Source organism: Brachyhypopomus gauderio, chromosome 11 (assembly GCF_052324685.1).
Source record: "Brachyhypopomus gauderio isolate BG-103 chromosome 11, BGAUD_0.2, whole genome shotgun sequence".
NCBI classification, from domain to species: Eukaryota; Metazoa; Chordata; class Actinopteri; order Gymnotiformes; family Hypopomidae; genus Brachyhypopomus; species Brachyhypopomus gauderio.
In genome coordinates, this window is record NC_135221.1 from 18,283,173 (window position 1) to 18,305,344 (window position 22,172).

The following is a 22,172-nucleotide window of genomic DNA, read 5'->3' on the forward strand; positions in this document are numbered from 1 at the left end:
ATTTGATAACACTTTCTGCCACTTAGCTTATGTACACTATTCAAGATTAAGACTTCATAAATAATTTGATAAATTATTTTATGTTCATGTATCACAACCCTAAAATCTCTGCTTTTTTTACATAGCAATTGTCTGAATTACATTTCACAAAACACATTTACCGTAATTATTTCAGGTTTTCAAAGATGTTTAATTTTACTCCCATCATGCTTTAAAATGTTTCTTTTTTATTTTACAGACAAACATCTGTTAAAATGCAGATTATCATGCCGGACAGAGGGTCATTTTCACTGTCCTTTCTGCCAGAACACAGTAATACGCCGGATTGATATGGACAAACACTTGTGTTTGTGTGAGGTGTCTTTGAACACACTACCTTCAGTGACCTCAGTTTCATGTATGCAAACACCTCTTCTAGCGACGCAACCAGCAGGTACCTCAGGTCTCTCCATGCATGCTGCTCTTTCAGAGGAATCGCTTCTGTCCATGCCTGCATCTCCTCCAGAAAGGGACCAGTTTCCACCTTTATCTTCTCCAGCAAGAATCTCTTCTCTGTCTTCACACCAGTCTTTGAATGTACCTTCCCCATCAAATACCAAGCTTGCATCTGTGGTGCCTCCAGTGACCCCCCCTCCCTCTGCTCCTCTTTTAGTACATGTGGAACATTCATATGCAAGTCCACCTATAGCTCCTGTAACTGTTTCACATCTATACACAGTACAATGTCCTCCCTGCAGTCTTGTTCTTCTGAAGAAGAACTTGAACACACACATATCTAGAAAACACACAGATGTAACAAAAGACATTACACAAGCTTCACATTTGAAGTGTTTTTGTGTGGATGAAAAAAATAGATTATTTGCTGTTCAGAGAACTGGTCATGGGTTTTCTGTGCCAGTACACGTGCAAAGAAAAACTTGGGGAATAGATCATCAGATCAGATGCGAGATGGAGAAATGTCGACAGTATCAATTGCTGGCTTGTGTGAACACATCCGCTCTGTGGTTTATTGGGATGCAAAACCAACTGAGGAACACCTCAGTTGGTTTATGTGGTGTGTATGTAAGTGCAGTAAGCAAGAAAAGCAAGATGGCGCCTGTGTTTGGCTTTGCCGGCTTTACTCCCATGCACATATTTTATGCACTATTATGTTTGAATTATGTAGTTTCTATTAGTCTGGACAAAAACTTAGTCATTTCGGCTACCCGTGTTTATGATCGGGATGCGCTGTTGGCGATCAAAGAGTCGTTGGTGAATTGTTGCGACAGTTGGAGCAGTTTCAGAGGGCGTTTTCCATCTCCCTTTGTTTGTTGCTCACCTGAGTGTCTCCTGCTAAGTTCCAGACGCAAAAAGCGGAAAAGGGGATCTAGAGCTGGTGTCCAGGTGCGTTTAAGACTATACCGTAAACACGCTGGGAAGTGTGGAGTGTTTCGCTATCTACGGTCTTTTTCTCAGTTACCCAGCTGGGAGACTGACACCTCATCTGGAGCCTGGCCAGCAGGGGCTACCGCCTGTCCGTTAAGTCATTCAACTTACAGAGACGGGGATTATCGTAATAATCATCAGAGATCTGCTTATCCTATACATTCATCTGAGCGTTGTTTAACCCGTGTGCCGCTGTCAGCTGATGTGAGAGCCGCAGAGTTGTCGTCGCTGCACATGGGCCTTCTCAACGTCCGCTCCATTAGAAATAAATCTTTTGCCTTGAACGAACTTATTATGAAAGAGTCCCTTGATTTTATGTTTTTAACTGAAACATGGCAGCAACGCTTGGAATATGTTCATCTGCGGGAACTCTGTCCAGGAAATTTTTCTGTGCTTGCAACCCCCCGGGAAATGCGCCGAGGGGGTGGATTAGCGGCCGTGTTTAAAGATTGTTTCTCTTGCAGGCTTGTTAAATCAGCCCCCTTCGTTTCATTTGAACTTCAAATAATCAAAGTTGGCTCTCTGAGAATATTTTATTGTATTTTAATTTACCGTCCTCCAGGTGCAGCCAGCGTGTTTTTAGCTGAGTTCACTGAGTTTCTGTCTTCTATTATTAAGCTGGAGAATGTTTTAATATTGGGTGATTTTAATCTTCACATTGACGATGTATCCTGTAAAGCAGCGGCTGATCTTATTTCTATCACAGCCTCTTTTCAATTTACTCAACATGTGTGTGTCCCTACTCATAAAAAAGGCCACACGTTGGATCTTGTTTTCTCCTTAGGCCTTATTGTGGAGGACGTTTTTGTGGAGGATGCATTTTTAAGTGATCATGATTGCATATATTTTAATGTGCTTTTTAGTCCTGATCCAACTCCTCCTTGTCATCTGATTCAAAGGCGGATCATAAATGAGCACACACCTGAAGCTTTTATTTCTCTTTTTGATACTGCCTTTTTAGATTTAAACATCACTGATGTGGACTCATATGTTTCAAGTTTTAACACCCTCTGTATTGATATTTTGGACATTATAGCACCTGTAAAACAGAGCACTGTACAGCGTACAAGTTGTCCTTGGATTAACAATGAAATCCGTAGTATGAGGAGAGTTTGCCGTAAGGCTGAGCGTCAGTGGAAAAGCTCTAAGTTGGAGGTTCACAGACTCCATCTTAAAGAACTGATCAGCTCCCTAAATGAGATGATCAAAAATGCCAGATCAATTTACTTTGCAGATCTCATCAAATCCAAAGGACGAAATCCATAAATTTTGTTTGACACAATCAAAAACATTGTTTCACCTACTACTTCTACTGTTAGTGCTTTTACACATGCTGACTGCAATCGATTTCTGAATTATTTTACAGACAAAGTTGCTAACATTAGGGCCTGCATCTCTCCATTATCATCCCCCTGTCTGGTCCCTCCTCCTTTTCTGACCTCTAACTTATGGTCTTCTTTTACCCCAGTGTCAGTTCAAGACGTTACAAAATTGCTGGGTCGAATGAAAATGTCCTCTAGCCCCCTTGATGTCCTGCCATCATCTCTTTTTAAAAATATTTTTAATTGTATTGGCCCAAATATTGTAAAATTGATAAATCTCTCTCTTGGCTCCGGTTCTGTACCTCACTGCTTCAAAACAGCTGTTGTCTGCCCTCTGTTAAAAAAGCCTAATTTGGACTCTTCTCTGCCTGAAAACTACAGACCTATCTCTAAACTTCCATTTTTATCAAAGATCCTTGAGAAGGTTGTAGCAGAACAACTCAACTGCTTTTTGGGGGAAAATAATTTTATGGACATTTTTCAGTCTGGATTTTGAAAATTGCATTCTACAGAAACCGCTTTATTAAAAGTTTCAAGTGACTTGTTGATGGCAGCTGACGCAGGAACTTTTACTGTGTTAGTATTATTGGACTTAACTTCTGCCTTCGACACTGTAGATCACTCTGTTCTTATTAACAGACTGAGAGATGTGTTTGGTATTTCTGGCTCTGTGCTAAACTGGTTCATCTCTTACTTATCTGAAAGGTCTTTTACCGTTCTCATGAATCATGTTTATTCCGATGTTGCACCACTGACCTGTGGGGTACCCCAAGGTTCAGTTTTGGGCCCAATTCTCTTTTTATTGTATCTCTACCCTTTAGGGGACATTTTAAAATGTTACAGTAACGTGTCATATCATCTGTATGCTGATGACATTCAGCTGTACTGTTCCTTTAGAGCCCCTGAATTCCACAAATTGGCTGATCTCGTTAACTGCCTGTCACAAGTTAAAGTATGGCTGAACAAAAACTACCTGCAGTTAAATGCAAACAAGACTGAAACTCTTATTGTTGCTCCTGATGATAAAATCCCTGTAATCAGGCAGCATCTTGCTTTTTAAAATCCTTCAGTAAAAAACAGTCTCAGAAATTTGGGTGTTGTTTTTGATAGTTCCTTGTCGTTTGACACCCATTGTATATCTTTAGTTCGTAACTGTTATTATCATTTAAGGAATATTTCAAAACGGAGGTCTTTTGTATCACAGAAGGAACTAGAGATGGTTGTTGTTTAGATTACTGTAACAGTCTTTTTATAAATCTTAATAAATCCTCCTTGGCTCGGCTTCAGTCCGTGCAGAATGCTGCAGCAAGGCTGTTAACAAAGTCCCATAAGACAGCCCATATTACACCTGTTCTGGCCTCTCTGCACTGGCTACCTGTGCACTTAAGGAGTCATTTTAAAATTTTGGTTTTAACCTTCCGAGCGCTTCATGGTCAGGCCCCCAAATATATATTAGATCTTTTGAAGCCTCTCTGTTCATCCAGGACTTTGAGGTCTTCAAATCAAATGCTGCTGGCTGTACCTCGAACCCGTTATAAAACTCGTGGAGACAAAGCTTTTCAGGTGGTGGCTCCAAAGCTCTGGAATGCTTTACCACTGTCCATTCGCAGCTCTGATTCCTCTGACTCTTTTAAGAAACATCTTAAGACATTTTTATTTAGGCAGGCTTTTTCTTAAGTGCTTTCTTTGTTTTAAGTGTTGTATAATCCATGACTTGTTCTTAGTATGTTTGTTAAGCACTTTGTGATGATTCTGTCTGTGAAAAGTGCTATACAAATAAAGCTTACTTACTTACTTACTTACACCTTATGCAAGATGTACTAAAGGAAATGGTGTCACACAAGTTTTTTGGGGAGGCCAAAGTTAAGACATGTATCAATAAGCAAAAAGCTGCTGAGATGGCACATGTACCACTTTCTGTGTTGGTGGATTTTGGAGGTTCTCAGTCACAAATATGTTTCTCTATTCATGAGGCTGAGCTACACAGCTTTTGCCGGCTTGGCAGAATATTTGTCACCTATAATTTGAAAAGGAACACCTGGCACTGTCCCTGTGCTAAGCCACGGGCCTCTTGTGTTCATAAATGCATCGCAAAATGGCATTTGTTTCAAACACAAAGGGATGTCTTCAGGACAGGGAAAGACGCCACACCTGACTCGCCACTGTTGACAGGATTCAATATCTACAGACACCATTGCCATTGAGCGGAGTGTGCGGTACATATTCAAAGAAAAAAAAAATTCCGTCTACACTACCAAAATACGTCATGGCACAGAGGGATAAAAGTGAATACGACTTTCATGCATAGTTGAAACAATATGGCAACTATGCCCAGGCAATCCCACGCTAGAAGAGTCTGCACTTGTAACAAGAAATGCCCGAATCAGCATGATGGGTCTGATTGAGAGTATGTCCATACACACACACCCCTACCTTACACACATGGAGCATGCTACACACACCACACATGCCATTCCACACATACACACACATTCTCCACACCACCCACACTGCTTGTTTTTGGACTCCACTGTAGCCAGAAACTATTATTAAAACATATTTGCATTTCTGCATTTAGCCAAAAGTTTTGGACAACCACACACACTCCACACCACATGCTGCACATTACACACACTGCACTCTTTATACCACACACTCAACACTCCACCGCCTAGGATGGTATAGGAGCCACCATAAACCCTTAATACATTGGATACACACTCATGCATATCACAAATACAGTTTTCTTCAAATTTTCTGTTTTACTTGAATATATGCTTTGTGGTTATGTCTTACAGATGTTTCAACATACAGTAGAAGGTGTTGTAAGTGCAACATTATCTACAGGTACCAGGAGTTTAAGGAGGGCCTTCACAATTTTGCCCCTTTTGACTACACAATTGTAAGTAACTTTTGGAACTATTAAAGAGGATCAGTTGTACAAAAAATGTTCAAATGTAGCAAATTTTACTACTACAATACTTTTGTATGTTTACAGAATGACCTGCCCTCATTGCGAAAATGGTGGTGCCTGCTTTTAATGGAAAACTTTGAACTTGACAGGTATGATTTAATTGCTTTGAAAAAAAATCCTTAATGTTAGAAGTGTAACCAATATCAGGACTTTTCTATTTTCAAGCTTTGGCAGAATTTTTGCCCATTGGACAGAGGAATCCAGTGCTGTCCTGCAAGGCCACCATGTGTTTGCCCATTGGACAGAGGAATCCAGTGCTGTCCTGCAAGGCCACCATGTGGCGCTCTCAAAACTTAGACAACACAAGCGTGCAGAAGTTGATCAGGTCAGTGCACTACAGAATCTCTAAACTGAATTACAATTCCACATAATGTAACTATGGCAACACACTCTGATTTTCACTAAGACTGTACTGATTTATTTTCCTGTTGAAGGAGCCAGCAGTTGTAAGGGACCTTTGTGAAATGGATCAGCCAGAACCGGACACAGTTACGGGGGCATGTAACAATGCAAAGATATTTGATACAGACTGAGGAAGACCGCAAAGATTCCCTCATTGAGCTTCTGAAGGGAGATGGCCCAGAGACCAAGGAACCATTCATGTTCCAATCTGAATATGGAGATGACATGGAATTGTTTTTGGAAGCTGTTGTGATTTTGGGTTTTTGCTTAGCACTAGCATTAGCAACAATATATTTTGCTTACCATTAACATAATATAGTAATTAAATATAACTACTGGATTAGATGTGTTTAAGCTGTGAACCCTAAGAAGGGCCTTGGAAAATCATGATGTGTAAGGAGTTTCAACGGGAAGATGACCTGGTCAACGGGAAGTTGAGGACCGCAGTGTTAGACTGATAAAGGAGAAGTACAACATACCGGTGTAGGACCGCATCCCTTTGAACAGATATTCTAATATGTTGAAACAAATGGAAAAGTCATGTCTGCTTGAACAGCAAAATCATGTTTGCTCGAACAACAACACCATGTAAGGTATAGAAGAAGATCTAAGCGTTTGGGGGCGGAGAAATCGTATATAAAGACGGCATGTACAAACACTTGTTGGGTCTCTCTGATGTAAATGTTAGGATGTGAGATCCCCAGAGATATCTCTGTTTTAATAAAGGCCTTTTTGGTATTGCTATAATTTTGGTATGGTTGTTCCTGCTATCTCCTTCCCATCAAACGAACGCGCTGGGCTAAAGTGGTAGGTAGAAGTTTAAAGCCCTCAACAAAGCATGTGTTGACAAACAGGGCCTCCATGTCAATGCCATGGTTTTATTAAATGTTTGATACACATTGTATTTTGTCATTTATTTAAAAAGTAAAAAAAAGAACCTTGATATTATTGATTGTGTGCCTGTTGGGGTGGTGAGGGGGTTGCTTGCCGTTTTGTAAATTTAATGGCCTGTTTAATGAAATATACTGCAAACATACTTGAGGTTATAAAGATGGGTGAGAAAAAAAAACTGTAAAGATGCACCTGCAGTTTTCCTGCTAATGTGCAAACGTAAGTCTAAAGGAAGAACAGCATATATATATATATATATATATATATATATATATATATATATATATATATATATAAAATGATTATGTGATTATGCCTCGGCGTGCCATAGGTTGCCGACCCCTGCACTAGCGTCTTTACTGGCTAAACCTGTTTACTGTAGAAAAATAGAAATATAGAGGAAAGTTGTTTTTTTTTTTTTTGCTTTTAAGCACAATACGTTCATCTGCTTTCCTAAATTAAATTAATGTCCTTGCTTTCACATGCCTCACTTTCGTGGGGTCACCAACAGGGGCGATGGCATACACGGCCCCCGTCTCGGAAGGAACCCGCACCACCACATGTACCACGGAGCTCCACTGGTCTTGGATTTTGTTGCGACCCCTCACACCACGATCGCGTACATACACCAGCTGTCCTACTGCTAAAGCCGGGCTCCGCACTCGTGCGTCGTGTTTGTCCTTACGGTACTCCGCTGCTGCGGCCAGACGTTCCCTAGCACCATCAAACGCCACTTGAAGCCGGGTCTGGTGTTCCTGTATGCAATCGCACACGGTCCCCGGCACCGACGGCCGGACCCGCCCTAGCAGAAAATCCACTGGCAACTGCGGTTCCTGCCCAAACATCAAGAAGTGTGGCGATTCTTCTGTGGACTGATGCGGGGTGGTGTTATAACAAAAGAGTACATGTGGCAGGCAAGTGACCCAGTCATGCTTACGAGAGGCCGGCAGAGTGCGCAGCAGATTGTGCAACGTACGGTTAAACCGTTCGCATTGCCCGTTCCCAGCTGGATGGTACGGGGTGGTCCGCGACTTCTGAATCCCATACATACTGCACAGTTGCTGGATCAGTATGCCCTCAAAACAACGCCCCTGGTCGGAGTGAAGCCGACTAGGGATACCGAACCTATAAAACCACTCGGTAATCAAGACCTGGGCAACGGTTGGAGCCCGCTGATCCCGGGTGGGGACTGCTATGGAGTACTTACTAAAAACATCAGTAATCACCAAGACGTTCTCCAGCCCCCCGGTCGTAGGCTCCAGAACTGTGAAATCAATAGCAACGGTTTCGTTAGGCCGAGATGCCAACAGATGGCCGCCATGTACGTGGCGGCCGACGGGGCCGTCTCTTTGGCTACCTGACATCTAGGGCACTCCTCACACCACTGGCGCACCTCTGCAGACATTCGTGGCCAATAGCACCGCTGCCGGACCAACTCAAGGGTACGGTTGGCCCCTTGGTGGCCATGCTGTTGGTGAAGTTCTTTCAAAACCTCTGCCCGCAACTCAGCTGGTAGGATCAGCTGACGACACTCCTCACGACCACTGGGGTGCCAAACACGTCGATAAAGCACACCTTTATTTTCAATCAACCGATCCCACTGGCGCAGCAGGAGAAGCGCCAAGGGTGAAAGGGTCCCCCTTTCTTCACGAGTGGGCCGCCGCCCTTCCTTCCAGAAGACCAGAACTGACTGAATGATGGGGTCACTGGCCTGTAAAGCATACAAATCTGGGGAAGAATGAGATGGCAATACAGAGACCACCAACTGAGAAGCGGTAATGCGATCTTCACTAGCGGCTACCTGTTGCAGCGCCCTAGGGACCGCAATGCCCAAGGCCAGATCACCTACACCCTCCCCCTCAGGTTGGTATTGCCGCGAAAGGGCGTCGGCATTACGGTTGGACCTCCCCGATCGGTACCTCAGTTCGAAATCGAACGATGCTAGCTGCGCAGCCCATCGATGTTCCACGGCCCCTAGCTTTGCCGAGGTGAGATGGCTCAATGGGTTATTGTCGGTGTAAACCAAACACTTCTGTCCCATTAGGTACTCCCTGAACTTCTCTGTAATTGCCCATTTCAGGGCAAGAAACTCCAGCTTCATTGAGCTATAATTGCTCATGTTTCTCTCTGTTGGTCTCAAGGTCCTACTGGCGTATGCCACAGGCCGAACCTTACCTTCCACTTCCTGAGAGAGTACTGCACCCAAGCCACTATAGCTTGCATCTACTTCCAGGATGAAGGGTCGGCTGAAGTCTGCATACGCCAGCACTGGCGCAGTGACCAGCTTGTTTTTAAGCCCTTCAAAGCTGGCTTCACACTCCTCCGACCAGGCCTCCTGAAACGGCTGCCCCACGGCCTGTCGGGATCAGCTCCCACTTAATGCTGCTACCAGACGATGCAATGGCGCTGCCCATTTTGCAAAGCCTTCGACAAACCGCCGATAATAACTGGCAAAGCCAAGGAATGAACGTAGCTCAGACACATTGGTGGGTCGCCGCCATTTGGAAACTGCTTCCACCTTGCCAGGTTCAGTAGAGACCCCCTGCTGGGAAATCACATGCCCCAAGTAACAAACCTCTGGTTTGAAGAACGCACACTTCCCTAGCTTGGCCTTCAGTCCCTCGGCCTGTAACCGGGTCAAGACCATCTCCAAACGTTGTAAATGTTGCGCTACCGTGGACGAAAAGATCACAATATCGTCAAGATACAGAAGGACAGATTGACACTGCTGGTCACCGAACATTCGTTGCATCAATCTTTGGAACGTGCTTGGCGCATTACAAAGACCAAATGGCATTCTGTTCCATTCGAACAGCCCAAACGGTGTACAAAAGGCCGTCTTGGCCCGGTCACCCTCAGACACCGGGACTTGATTGTACCCGCTGGCTAGATCCATGGTGGAAAACCAGCGGGATCCAGCCAACATGTCCAATGTCTCCTCAATCCGAGGGAGAGGGAAAGCATCCTTCTGAGTCCTCGCATTTAACAGGCGGTAATCCACACAAAGCCGTAAGCTTCCATCCTTTTTCCTTACGAGAACCAAAGGAGAAGCAAAGGGGCTACTGCTCTCTCTGATGACCCTCGCCTGGAGAAGCTGATTGATGTGAATTTTTACAGCCTCATAGTCAGAGGGGGCAATGCGGCGATATCTCTGCCGAACCGGAGTCTGATCTAGCAGCGGGATCTCATGAGAAATTAGGGTAGTACAACCCAGGTCTCCCTCATGGGCGGAGAAAACTGAAGAATACTTCACAAGCAATGCACGAACCTCTGCCTGCTCCTCGGCTGATAGAGGTGACAAATCCACGGCCCCTATTCGTTCTTCCACTGACAGGGCAGGAGAGGGAGAACTCGGGTTCGCAGTAACCGAATGAACCTCCACCACATCCCGTGGTAAACTAACAATAGACACCGTGCTCAGCAGTCCAAGCCTGGTACGGGGATAAAGCACAACATCCGTACAACCAACGTTAACTACGGGGACCTGCACTGACCCACGCATCACTTGCACAAGGGCTGGAGAAATCAACAGCCCCCCTGGCAATCCCTGGTCAGTGGGCTCAAAAAGCGTGCCATGTTCGGAATAATACTCTGGGCAAGTAGCCGAGATCAACTTCATGGTCCCCCCTGGAACCCGCCACGGCCGTCGACCCCCAACCTTCACGGCACCACTGGTCCTGAGCATAGGTTGGGCTTCAGCCTGATGGCAGTGCTGCAGTGCCCTCACCACCGGCTGTGGGGCTGCGGACACAGATGGGAGATCAAACAGCGTAGGACCATGTTGTCCAAACAGTTCCTGATAACATTTACTGATCACATTCATGCCAAGAACCCCTGGGACCTTATTGGCCATGCCCCCGGGGGGGTCACGAACAACCAGAACCCCACAATCACGCATACTTTTGCCACAGTGCTCGACATCCAGCTCCAAATAGCCCAAATATGGAATCTCTAGGCCGTTGGCAGCTCGAAGTTGTAACCAATGACATGATTGTAAATGCTCCTGCCCCTGAGGTTCAAACTGGGCCGAAAAGAAACTTTCAGTAAGGGTCGATACCATGGACCCGGTGTCAATAAGGCATGGGACCTGAACCCCACCCATCCAAACAAGCAAATGTGGACAGTTGGAAAGTAAGGCGTTGGTAACGGTGAGGGGATCGGGCACAGTACCTGAGCCAAGAAAAGCCCCCTTCGGACTGTGACTCTTCAGTCCAGCGGGCATCAGTTTTCCGACGGTGGGTTCAGGTGAGAAGGCCGGTGCTCCAGAGGCCGAGGGCCCCTAGTAGAGGGGGCTGGCCAGGGCCCAACCACTCGCTCCCCGTCGCAGTCCCCAGCATAATGGCCTGGCTGACGGCAACGTCTACAGATGATGGGCCCCTCCCGGGGAGACCGAGTACGCCTCTGTGGCTCCCCCCGAACAGCCGTCCCATAACCAAAACTCTGAAGCTGAGCTTGTTGTTGTTGCACCATTTCCATAAGCTTTGCCATGTCCGCCTGTAATTTCTCCAAGTCAGACCTTGTCGGGGGCCCACCACGAGAATCACTACTCACGGCGCAAGATGTACCGGGAACCCCAAACACTCGATCACTAGTAGGTAACGAGAAACTACGCGGCCGTGGGGGCTCAGCAGAACCCTCCCGTTCCCAACGAATGGCTTCCTTACGGACCTCGATCAGCGTGGCCAACGGTTTAGCCCGGATAAAACTTTTCAAATCACGGCGCAGAGCACCCTCACTTACCTGCTCCACAAACTGATCACGCAACAGAACCTCGGCATTAAGAATCCCCTCTGGCGCACTCCGCCGCACTTTATCCATTAAGGTCATTAAAGCAATCGAAAACTCAAGTAGTGACTCCCCCTCTTGTTGTTTTCTAGAGAAAAATGCCTCCTGCAAGGCAACATATGACTGTGGACAACCATAGAGCTCCTGCAAGATATCAAGGATCTTATCCGTATTTTCTTTTTCCTCCCTTGACCTATACCGAATCTCTTCCCGTGCCTCGCCCTCCAAGTGGTCAAAGAGAAAATAGGCTCCGTCAATATTAGAAAGGCGACGAGCCCGCATGCAGGCCTCCGCTTCCTCCTTCCACGCCTCAATACTTATGCCTGTATTTCCCCGAAACAATGGGCACTTCTTTTCCCTAGGGACAAAGACTAAGCGTTCGGTAGTAGGTACGGTCACGACACTAGAGCTGGCTATACTCGCACTTGGGGCTTGGTCAGAATGACCAGACTTTAAGCGCTCGTTTTCTGCTCTCAACTGGGCCAACTGGTCCCTAAGCTGTTGCGTTTCCTCAGACATGTTGTACAGAACACCAAACCAAGTGTTAGTGTTTGAAACTCACAACGAATGACTGGACTCAAGAGGAACTGCAATCTCCCAGCACCGGCTGCTGTTCTGCTACTAAAAAGAAATTAAACACACGCTGCTCCCTCTACAGTACCTGTTCATTTACACATTCATCCACATACACTCCTACGTCAACCATATAACCAATTTATATTACAAAATTGAAACAGATCTAAACAAAACCAATGTCTCTGCTTTCATGCATATCCTGCCGACTATAGGCCAAATGTAGTGGTATGGCCAGGACCAAGAAGTAACTCTGACTACGCCACCCCCGGAGGTATAAGCCCCCGAGGGAAAGTGAATTTGTTAACACCAATTTCCTTAAATTGATCCCAATTACCAGGGTTTCCACACCATTCAGGTTGTTGCAATTAGACAGAGACAGGGTCAGAATAGAAATGTTTATTTTCAATAATCAATTTTATGAACTATTTAAAAATCACAGTTCACAACCACACACCTCCTCACTCACACATCGGGTATGGTCATAGTAGACCAACAGAACATAACCACAAAGACTATAGACTAAAACTAACTCAACCAGGCAGGGAGGGGCTTACCGAAAGGATGACCGTCGCCACTAAAGTGGATCAGCCGAACCGCAGGAAGAATACGCTGGCTTCGCACCCCAGTGACCCTACCCTACCCAAAGGGTGAACTCGCGAGCGCAACACCCACCACCGACAGCGGCTTCCCTACGGTTTGTCCCTGCTCCTGCCAAAAAAAAACAAAAGAAATAATCATTGGCCTTGTCCACCACCCTCCCCAAGGAATGGCCGGGCGCCCCAGGCCAGTAGCACGACAATCCCCAAAGCACAGTGATCACACACCCAATAAGTTGCACACTTGACTCACTCCTACATCCCAGAGGGCACTGCACACTTCACACCCCCCACAAGGGCACCACAACGCCCCAACCACCCCCCCAGGGGGAACCCAAGGCCCCAAAGAACATAAAGCAAACAAAAACAAAGTAATTAACCACTGCACACAACCAGGAAATAACAAACCCAAAAACCGAACTAATAGAAATCAACAAAAAAAAAGAATTAATACCCGCTTACACACCCACGCACGCACACACACACACACACACACACACACACACACACACACACACACACACACACGCACGCACACGCTAGTCCTAATTAATGCCCCCGCTCTATCATCCGCAAGGACGACACTCGGCCCCTGCTCGCGGCAATACCGCTGATTAACAGGGCCAGCACCACGTGCGCGTGTACTATTATAAAACCTAAAACCCAATAACGAAGTAGCAAAACACAATTACAGAACAGCGTAAAACTAGCAGAACAGCAGCCGGAGCGAAGCCCAGCACGGCGAAGCTTGTTGTAGGTCCGGTAGAGAGAGAGAGAGGGAAGATGGGAACACCCGGTAACCTATAAACAAATAGATATAATCAGATTTGCCATCTCTTCAATGGTTACTGCTCACAGTAGCGACGATATTAAAACACTACTTACCCACAGTCTAGTAGTACTAGACGCCAGGCCCGAGTACTAATCTCGGAAGAAACAGTCACGAGATAGAGCCTACATGGAAGGAGGAACCGTTAGCCACGACACTAAGAATGTAACGTTAGCGAGTGCGTGACTGAGTAATCACCTGCCAAACCACAGGGAGACCGCAGCTAGATAACCCACTGTAGTGGATTACAAGCACGTAAGCGCCAAACGCAATAACGTTGAGAAGCCACTGTAGAAAGCTAGCCGCCGAGTGAATCCACCTGGACACAATATCACGGCTAACATTAGCCATCGATGACTAACTTACACTCCAATGCCAGAGAAAACAAGTTACTTACCTCCAGAAAAGTGTAATTTAAACGAGCCCAACACAGCCTCAGCGGAAGTTGCCCACAGATAACAAACAGCAAACTAATGCCGATGACCGGACAGAACGGCGTAGGTCAGCCAGAACATGCATCTGGCAATGTCGGCGCCCTGAATTTAAAGCCCAGCCCTACGTAGGATGCCCGAGCAGCGTGATGACGCAACCCATGACGCGGCGTGGCTGCAGCACCCGTAGTGGTGCTGAGGCACCACTACAATCGCCCAGTGGATAGTTAGCTGTTTTAATCTGTATTTTTAGCCTTGAGTTCCATTCATCTAGGCTCTGCTAATATCATAGTTATTTTATAAAATATATATAAAAAATAAACCGATAATTAGATCAACATAAGCGCGAAGCACAATATTCTGAATAATCTGAATCGTAAAGCCATACATGGACACCTGTTTCCAGCACCTTACTATTGCGTCACTTCCTGCCCCAACGTGGAGCTGCGTCACTTCCTGCCCCAGCGTGGAGCTGCCTCCTACTGGAGGTCTGCAGCCAGGTACTCTTGTCACGGACTGACACCGCCTATTGGCGCCGACGTAACAGGCGGCCGCCATATTGGATGGGTCTCCCTTGCGCTCCAACTACATTTATTTGTACTGAGAAAGGAGTATAATATAACTATAATAATCATAACTCTGGGAATCTTTATCCGATTTTCACAAGTTGGTTTGTTACAAACAGCAGAGATGGAGTTATGACACAGGACGCTGTTACACATTACATACACATTAAATACGCGCTTTCATGCTGAAAGTTTATCTGAAATATTATCCTCTTTAACACACAGACATATGATATGCCATAGTAATAATCAGGGATGCCAACTCTAGTTCGCTCGGGTCCCACCGGCTGGCGATCGATCGATCGCGATATAATACTTAATTTGTGTCCATTTTATACACCCCCCCCAAACAACTTACGTTCAATTTATTTTATATTTTAATGAATAAATTTGTATTGTTCATTTGAAACACACACACACGTATTATATACACACATCCGTCTTCATGTTCCTTGCAAGACAAACCAACATCATTTTGTCCGGTGTAAAGGACGATCTAAACGAGGTGGCAATGTTGCCTGCCGTGTTGAATACACGCTCCGATGGAGTGCTCGTTGTGCAAACGGTCATATATTTTCTGGCAACGTTTGACAGAAGAGGGAATCCATTTTGATTTTTCCGCCACCGTTGCAAGTGGATCCGAATGCGAATTGAGGGCTTTCTCCTGCAAATACGTCGCAAGTTCAGTGTCCGCACCGGGCTAAAAGCCACATACATCTACTAAACTGAATACATTTAACTGAACTGATCAGTTTCTGAACGGTGCCTGTAGAATTTCATGTGCGACAGTGTTGTGTCGAAGTCCGACTTGCCACGTTATTCCGCGCATAAATACGATATAGATAATATTGTCGATTTATATTTCTATGCATAAATAAGGCTGTGTTTTCTGTAGCCTGATTTTCTAGTTTGTATGCGTTTACCCCGTGTTTGGTTTAAAGTGTTCGTTCGGTGTCTTAGTTTAATTCTTAGTATCGTCATGCCTGTTTATTTGTCAAACCTGGATGGCTCGCCCGTTATGACCCCTGCCTGTTTGAACGACTTTGATCATGGAATTCCTCTTAATAAATCTCGCTCTCCTCACTGTGCGTTCACAACGAGAGCGACACGGCGACCGGAAGTCATTCATTTTCAATGAGAGTGAGCGACACCCAGCGGCACGACGCGAAGTGAGCGATAAGCCTTTTTCACGCAAGGAGGAGGGGTCAAGTTCCGGGCGAGGTGATGTGTAAACCTATTTCCGGTTAGCAGCACCGCTACGAGAATGGATGCGTTTTATTACTCTGCATTTTTGGCTGACCTTCCGCGCTTTAGGCAGGACGATGTTGCCAGAACCGTCGAGGAGCTATCGAGGACCAAACGAGCGAAACTCGATAAAGGATACAAATTTTTTTTCGAGCAGTTTATTTTTGATTATGAAGGTAAATGGATCCAGTTCTGTAGTTTAGTTTAGCCAAGTTAACTAGCTAGCATGCCTAGCTAGCATCTTAAGCCTGCTTTATACCTCCGGACACGGACGAATTTCGTCCGTCCGTACCAAACGTAGCCTCCGTAGGGGGCCACTATACCTCTTTCCGTTTCTAACGTTGTTATGATTTTTTTTAATACATCCTCTAGAGGGCAGTATAGTCAAATTTCCGGCACCGGCGCACCAGCAATCTCCTCCCAGCTGTTTTTGCATCGCTGTTTATCGCGATGACCTGGCACCGTAGCAGAATGTAGCCTCTAACCAACTCGCAAAGTTTCGCTTCTAACTCGAGCGTCATTTTTTAAAGTCCAGTACTCTTCTTCATTGATTTTCCCAAATTGGTGTACGTCCGATGCTTCTGACTCTCTACTGCCCCCTGATTTCCGGTTTATATTGCTCCGTTGCTACGGATTCGTAAGCGCTCTGGCAACGGACCCACTGACGGATGAAACGACCTCCGGAACCGGACGAAAGGGTCCGTATCCGTAATTACCGTAGGGTGTGAATGGGCCTTTAGCTCTGTGCTCACTCAACATTCTATCATTTATGCCTTCATCAAACTGTTTATCTTATTTTTAAATAAAGCATGTGTTTTATTGTACTATTATAAGTGCCTGCATTATTGTCTTATGATTTTGTGTGTTCAGTGTCCAATGTTGTAGTTAAGGAGATCCATGTAATGGCTCGGTGCTACCGGTCCTTAAAAAAAAGTGAGACACCACACAAGCTAGAGGTCAAAGCTCACGGTTTTTTATTTGTTTCAAGCATTTTCAAGCACTTTAATCTAAATTCCAGCACTTTTCAAACCTGAAACAAAGCAACATTAAAATTAGTCAGGTAATTGTTTCTTCCCCTGTTGTTGAGGGGTGTTTCTTTATACTACCACATATCGTTTCGGACAAGCAGACGCGCGCTATGGTCACTCGCGAAAGTATAAACCTAGCTTAACACAACGAATCTGACCTGAAGGCACGCATATTTGTACAAAACATTCCAAGAGGTTGGTGATTATTCCCATTTCTAGTATTATAGCATACAAAATTGTGTCCGATTATGGTATCCTAGCATTGTGTGTGTGTGTGTGTGTGTGCTCTAGACCCAAAGCCCAGACAGACTTGTACATAGGATGTGCACGGAAAGCCTTGTTGCGCTTAACCTTATCTAAACATAGGAACTGCACATTCCATAGTTCAACCTACAGCTGTCTCTACTCTGGAAGCGAGGTCTTACTACCTGGCCTTACCACATAAGGTCACAGTGAGCCTCCTCTTACACATCCCATTTTTAGCCTACTGCAAACGCATGGAGTATTGGAAGTGTCACACAAGCGCTTACACCGTCATTCTTACTAACAAACAACTTGATCAATAATATAATGTAAGCAAAACATATAGTGATTAATATTAGAGATTTGATTAATACTTTATGACTTGTCAAAATATATAAATTATGATAAGCTGTTGATTCTATACTGTAATGTAAACAAACTATGAAGGGATTAAGATGAAAATCACAACAATTCCCTCTTTTTGATCTCAAAATAGATCAAACTTTAAGTTAATCCAAAACTACCTTTTCATCTTCTGACTCCAACTATGACATCATACCCAAACATCTTTGTGGTTCCTGCTTCTCAATCTTACTGCTGATTAAGCTTCTCACTAAGCTTCTTCTACCTTGGAATACAACATTCACCTGTAATCATAAGTCAAAAACATACCCACAGAAGTTAACACAGACATAATAAGACAGTTAATTCAATTATCTGCTGTCGTGTCCATTTAGTATATTCTGATCCACGAATGCCTTATATCTTAATTTCTGACGTATTGTCCAGTGATGGTCCCAGTGTTGGGGCAGGTCTAAACCATACTATGTTTATCCTAATTAGGCCTAAAGGGTCTTAACACAATTGGCCCACTCCTATTACTAGATATACAGTACACGACCTGTACTAGAGATGTGCCAGTACTCCAGATGAAAACATCCCAATTCTATTGATAGAATAACTAGGTCCTTGGTACGATGTGCGTCTCTCTGAAAAATAATGCTTACCTTTGAACTTTATTATTGCTAAATGGCCGTCCCAGCCGGCCAGTAGTATGATTATCAACTCCTAAAGCTTTATGTGAAACTCTTCAAGGGATCTCAGTTATGCAGCTACTATTACAACAATATTGGCCTTGACCCACCATGGATCCATATGCACAGGGGGCAGTCCCCTGTAAGGTCCTTTAACAGGTTGTTAAATACCAACAATCACATTGCTACTACTTTCAATGATAATACAAAAACATATAGACAAATAAACAATGTTACACAAGGCCTGTAAAACAACATTAGACAATATTACTAAACATCCAAAAACATCACAAAACTTTTACTGCAGCATCATCTATTCTTCTGCCCTGTTGGAGGCAAGATTATCTTCTTATCCCACGTAGGAGGTCAGGTAGACTACCTGGATGTACCTCCGCTCTCAGGTGTTATATTGACCTGTCGTTTGAGAGCTCCGTATCTCGGCGCGCTGGTTCTGATGCTCAGCACCGGCTGAGGTGGTACCACGTTTCTCCTTTGCCCTTCAATCGGACAGCGTGTGATGTTCTCTTTAGTGGCCTTGCATGAACTGGTCCACCTGGGCTCTGACCACTTTCTTTTGATGACCTTAAGCAGGACCCATTTGGTGACAGGTCCGTTGGTTCTGACTCCTCTCCTTGTACCTGGACAGAATAAGCTTCACAAATTACTTTTTTAGTTCATTGTAACCTTCTTTGTACGACCCCGAGTGTACCTGTCAGGTTTCGCAAGCGCATTGGGGGACCCCCGAAAACTTCTCACTTTCATGAGCTCAAACGAAGCGAATCCTGCAACAAAATTCACTGAAGATCTTCTGTCCAACCATATAAATACCTTTGTGCACATACCTTTTCCTTTACCTTTACCATTATACTTACCATTTATAATCTCCATTTTAGCCTGAGATTGAGAATGATAAACCAACCCACATTTGTGTCTTAAACCCAAATTTTGTTCCACAAATTTTAGCTCCTAGCTAGTAAAGTTCATCCCATTATCTGAACATACTTAATTTAGTAAACAATGGTGCAGTATCCAGTAATTTTTATCAACATTCTGCAGACTGACCTCGAGTCATCTGCCCTGGTGGAAATGCTTCTACCCAACCTGAGAATTTATCCTCAGTCACTAACAAATACCTTAATCCCCGTATTGGTATTTCTATACCCATGTAGTCAATCTGAACTTCATCTCCTATATTCATTGCATTTGTACATAGTCTTACATATGTGTATTTCCTTACACAATTCTCTGCTGCTGTAACAATGCAAATTTCCCCACTGAGTGATTAACAAAGAATTATCATATCCTATCTTAGCTCCTTCGGTCCAGGGAGCCTACTCAGACCTTTCCTTAAAGCATGACAGCTGTTATGCATATTTCAAATATCACATTACTCTGTCCAGTCTGCTATTACGTCAGTATAGGTGCCATCAGTTAACCAAAATTTTTCTTAATTTTTTTCTACCCACATGCTACCCTGTATGCCTCAGTTAACACTGGTTTGATCAATAGATTCTGTAAAATTAGTTTCCCATTTGGTCCTTTCCAGACTTCCTTATTTCTTACCATATTTACTCAGCAATGCTATTTTATTTTAATAATAAAAATTTTATTTAAGTACTCTATTTCTTAAATTTTTTCTCTGGGGTCAATTTTCCTGTACTTTACATAGCTCTAGGTCCTGTGGTCTGCCTTGCAAACCATCTAATGTGCTCCTATTTGCCTCTGTCTTTAAGCTTACCCCCTTTTGTTATCTTGTCACTCTGTACGTACAACCTCTGATTTATGCTGTGTGCATGGTGTTGTCTAACAGGTGTATCTCCCCCTTTACTGAAATATCATTCAGGAATGTATTTCAGAAACTTCTAAAAAGAGTAATAAGTTTTAATCAGTAACTGCTAAGTCCACTGCCTGTGCCAAGTTCTGTTTTAGTTTAATAAATCAAATCAAACTTTAATAAATTAAATTTAAAATAAGTCTTTCTTTGTGATGAAAAATACTAGTCAAATGAAGTTATTTTAATACACTAGTTATTACAAGATTTAAATTAGCTCACACTCAGAAAGTTAGTTGTTACCCGATGCCTTGTTGTACTGGTTTTCCTTGTCATGTTTACCTACTCCTTACCATGTGACCAGGGTGTGAAGGTAATAAGATGTGTGGAGTGGCTGAATCTCCCATTATCTACCAGCACTGTTGCGCATGTCTCAGCTTTGCAGGGTTGCCGCCCCTCAGGCCCCAGTAATCTAGTTTACTTGATCCTGTAGCTGTTCTTCAAATTCTTCCCATGAATTGGATCCCCTCCTATGTCATAAGACAAAATAACAAACTGGGTCGGGTGGCGGGACAAAGGTTCAATCAAAGTGATCTGGCTTCCAGGAAATGAACTGGGAGTGGACGCCCCTCGCGGCTCATGAGTGAGACTTCAGGAAACCTCTGTAGATAGCAACCGTGGAGGCCAGTTTGTGGACATCAGGTGCATCAGGTGTCTGCTGTCTGTAAACAGTGCATTTGTAATGTCTCTTCCACAGGTTAACAGGTGCAGTCTTTGATCTCAGGAACCTGTGTTTAGTGGCCTGCTGACCACATTGTACAGTCATTTGAACAGTTCTGTGCAGACTTTGATATTCTCCAGCCAGAAATGATAGTCTTTGAGTACCGCCAGTGAGGGACAACATAGGGTTTGCCGTAGCTTTGCTGTCCGAGTTCTCATCAGGGCCCCGCCATTGCCCTGGTGCTGCTGAAGGGTTTGGTGCTGGACCTCTGACCTCTGGCCCTCCTTCATCCTACGGTTCTGTGGGGACTCTCTTTCGCCCAATGACTCTCCTGAACAGAAAGAGAACATCCACCCCTCCTGCCACAACGAAGTTGCCAGGATCACTGTGACCTTCCTTGCCCCTTCCCAAAACCCCTTCTTCTAAAATGTAGGTTAAACCCATACTGTTAATACTACTGCATAAAATAATACACTTAGGGGACATATTGAGGTCTCTGGGGCGGATCCCCTGTGCTCTGAGATCTTTTAGAGTGCAACAGCTTGCTCAGAGACATTTTATCTCTGCACAGCTTCAAGAAGAGTTTCAACATCTTCCTGTTTAGATCTGCTTTTTTTAAAATTAAGAAACTCCAACTCTGTTCTAATTGCCATCTTACTTTCTTTATTGCAATATTATCTTCTAATTTGTTACTCTATTACATTCTTTTATTATGTTTGATTTCTTTTATCTTTAATTTCTTTTAACATTTTTCTTTTTTGTCTATTCTATAAAACACTTTGAGTTGCATGAATGTTTGAAAGGTGCTATACCAATACAAAGTATTATTATTATTTAACATTTCCTAGTCACTTTACCTGGCATCAGGTTTCTCATATTAAACTGACAACATACAGACCTATTTCAAAATTAGAAAAACATAGAAACATTGATTATTATTCAAAAAGCTACTTTCCTAGATTATCTTTTTAAGGCCCTCAGTGTAAACGATTTCAAGTATTTATTTTTATTATTATTATTATAATTACCACCACTCCTCTAAGTATCCCAGAGCCAAGCTCTCTAGCTGCTGTCAGCTTGTCCAGTTTTAACTATCCAAATACCTCACCGATTCACTGACATGTCTACCTCACTCAAGTCACTTCGCTGTGTGTGTGCTATTTATAATCACTCCATCCAAGTCTCTTTTAAAACGCAGTTTACACTTCACCCCACGGCATGCGTTCCCTTTTTTAGCCTTAAATACTAATATCCAGTGTCAAGGGTAACTCGCGCGTTTTAAACTCCACGTCGTCGATTTTTATCTATTCGTACGATTCCTGTTTACATTAAT

General features: G+C 44.1%; 1 protein-coding gene across 8 annotated transcripts in view; it reads left to right on the forward strand.

The window, feature by feature from the left end:
* LOC143527371 (uncharacterized) overlaps positions 1-7,022 on the forward strand; it is a 24,477-nt gene extending 17,455 nt beyond the window's left edge. For 6 of the 8 annotated variants that reach the window (XR_013134094.1, XR_013134092.1, XR_013134091.1 and 3 more), the window contains exons 3-7: positions 239-5,154; positions 5,546-5,649; positions 5,746-5,810; positions 5,887-6,046; positions 6,156-7,022. Coding sequence is in view for 3 of the 8 variants with exons in the window: in XM_077022542.1 (XP_076878657.1) it covers positions 5,136-5,154; positions 5,546-5,649; positions 5,746-5,810; positions 5,887-6,046; positions 6,156-6,254 (447 nt within the window). In the remaining 5 variants the exon portion in view is untranslated. The remainder of the gene's footprint in view (positions 1-238; positions 5,155-5,545; positions 5,650-5,745; positions 5,811-5,886; positions 6,047-6,155) is intronic. The other 2 variants (XM_077022541.1, XM_077022543.1) reach the window with 2 other exon arrangements.
* Positions 7,023-22,172: the final 15,150 nt, after the last annotated feature.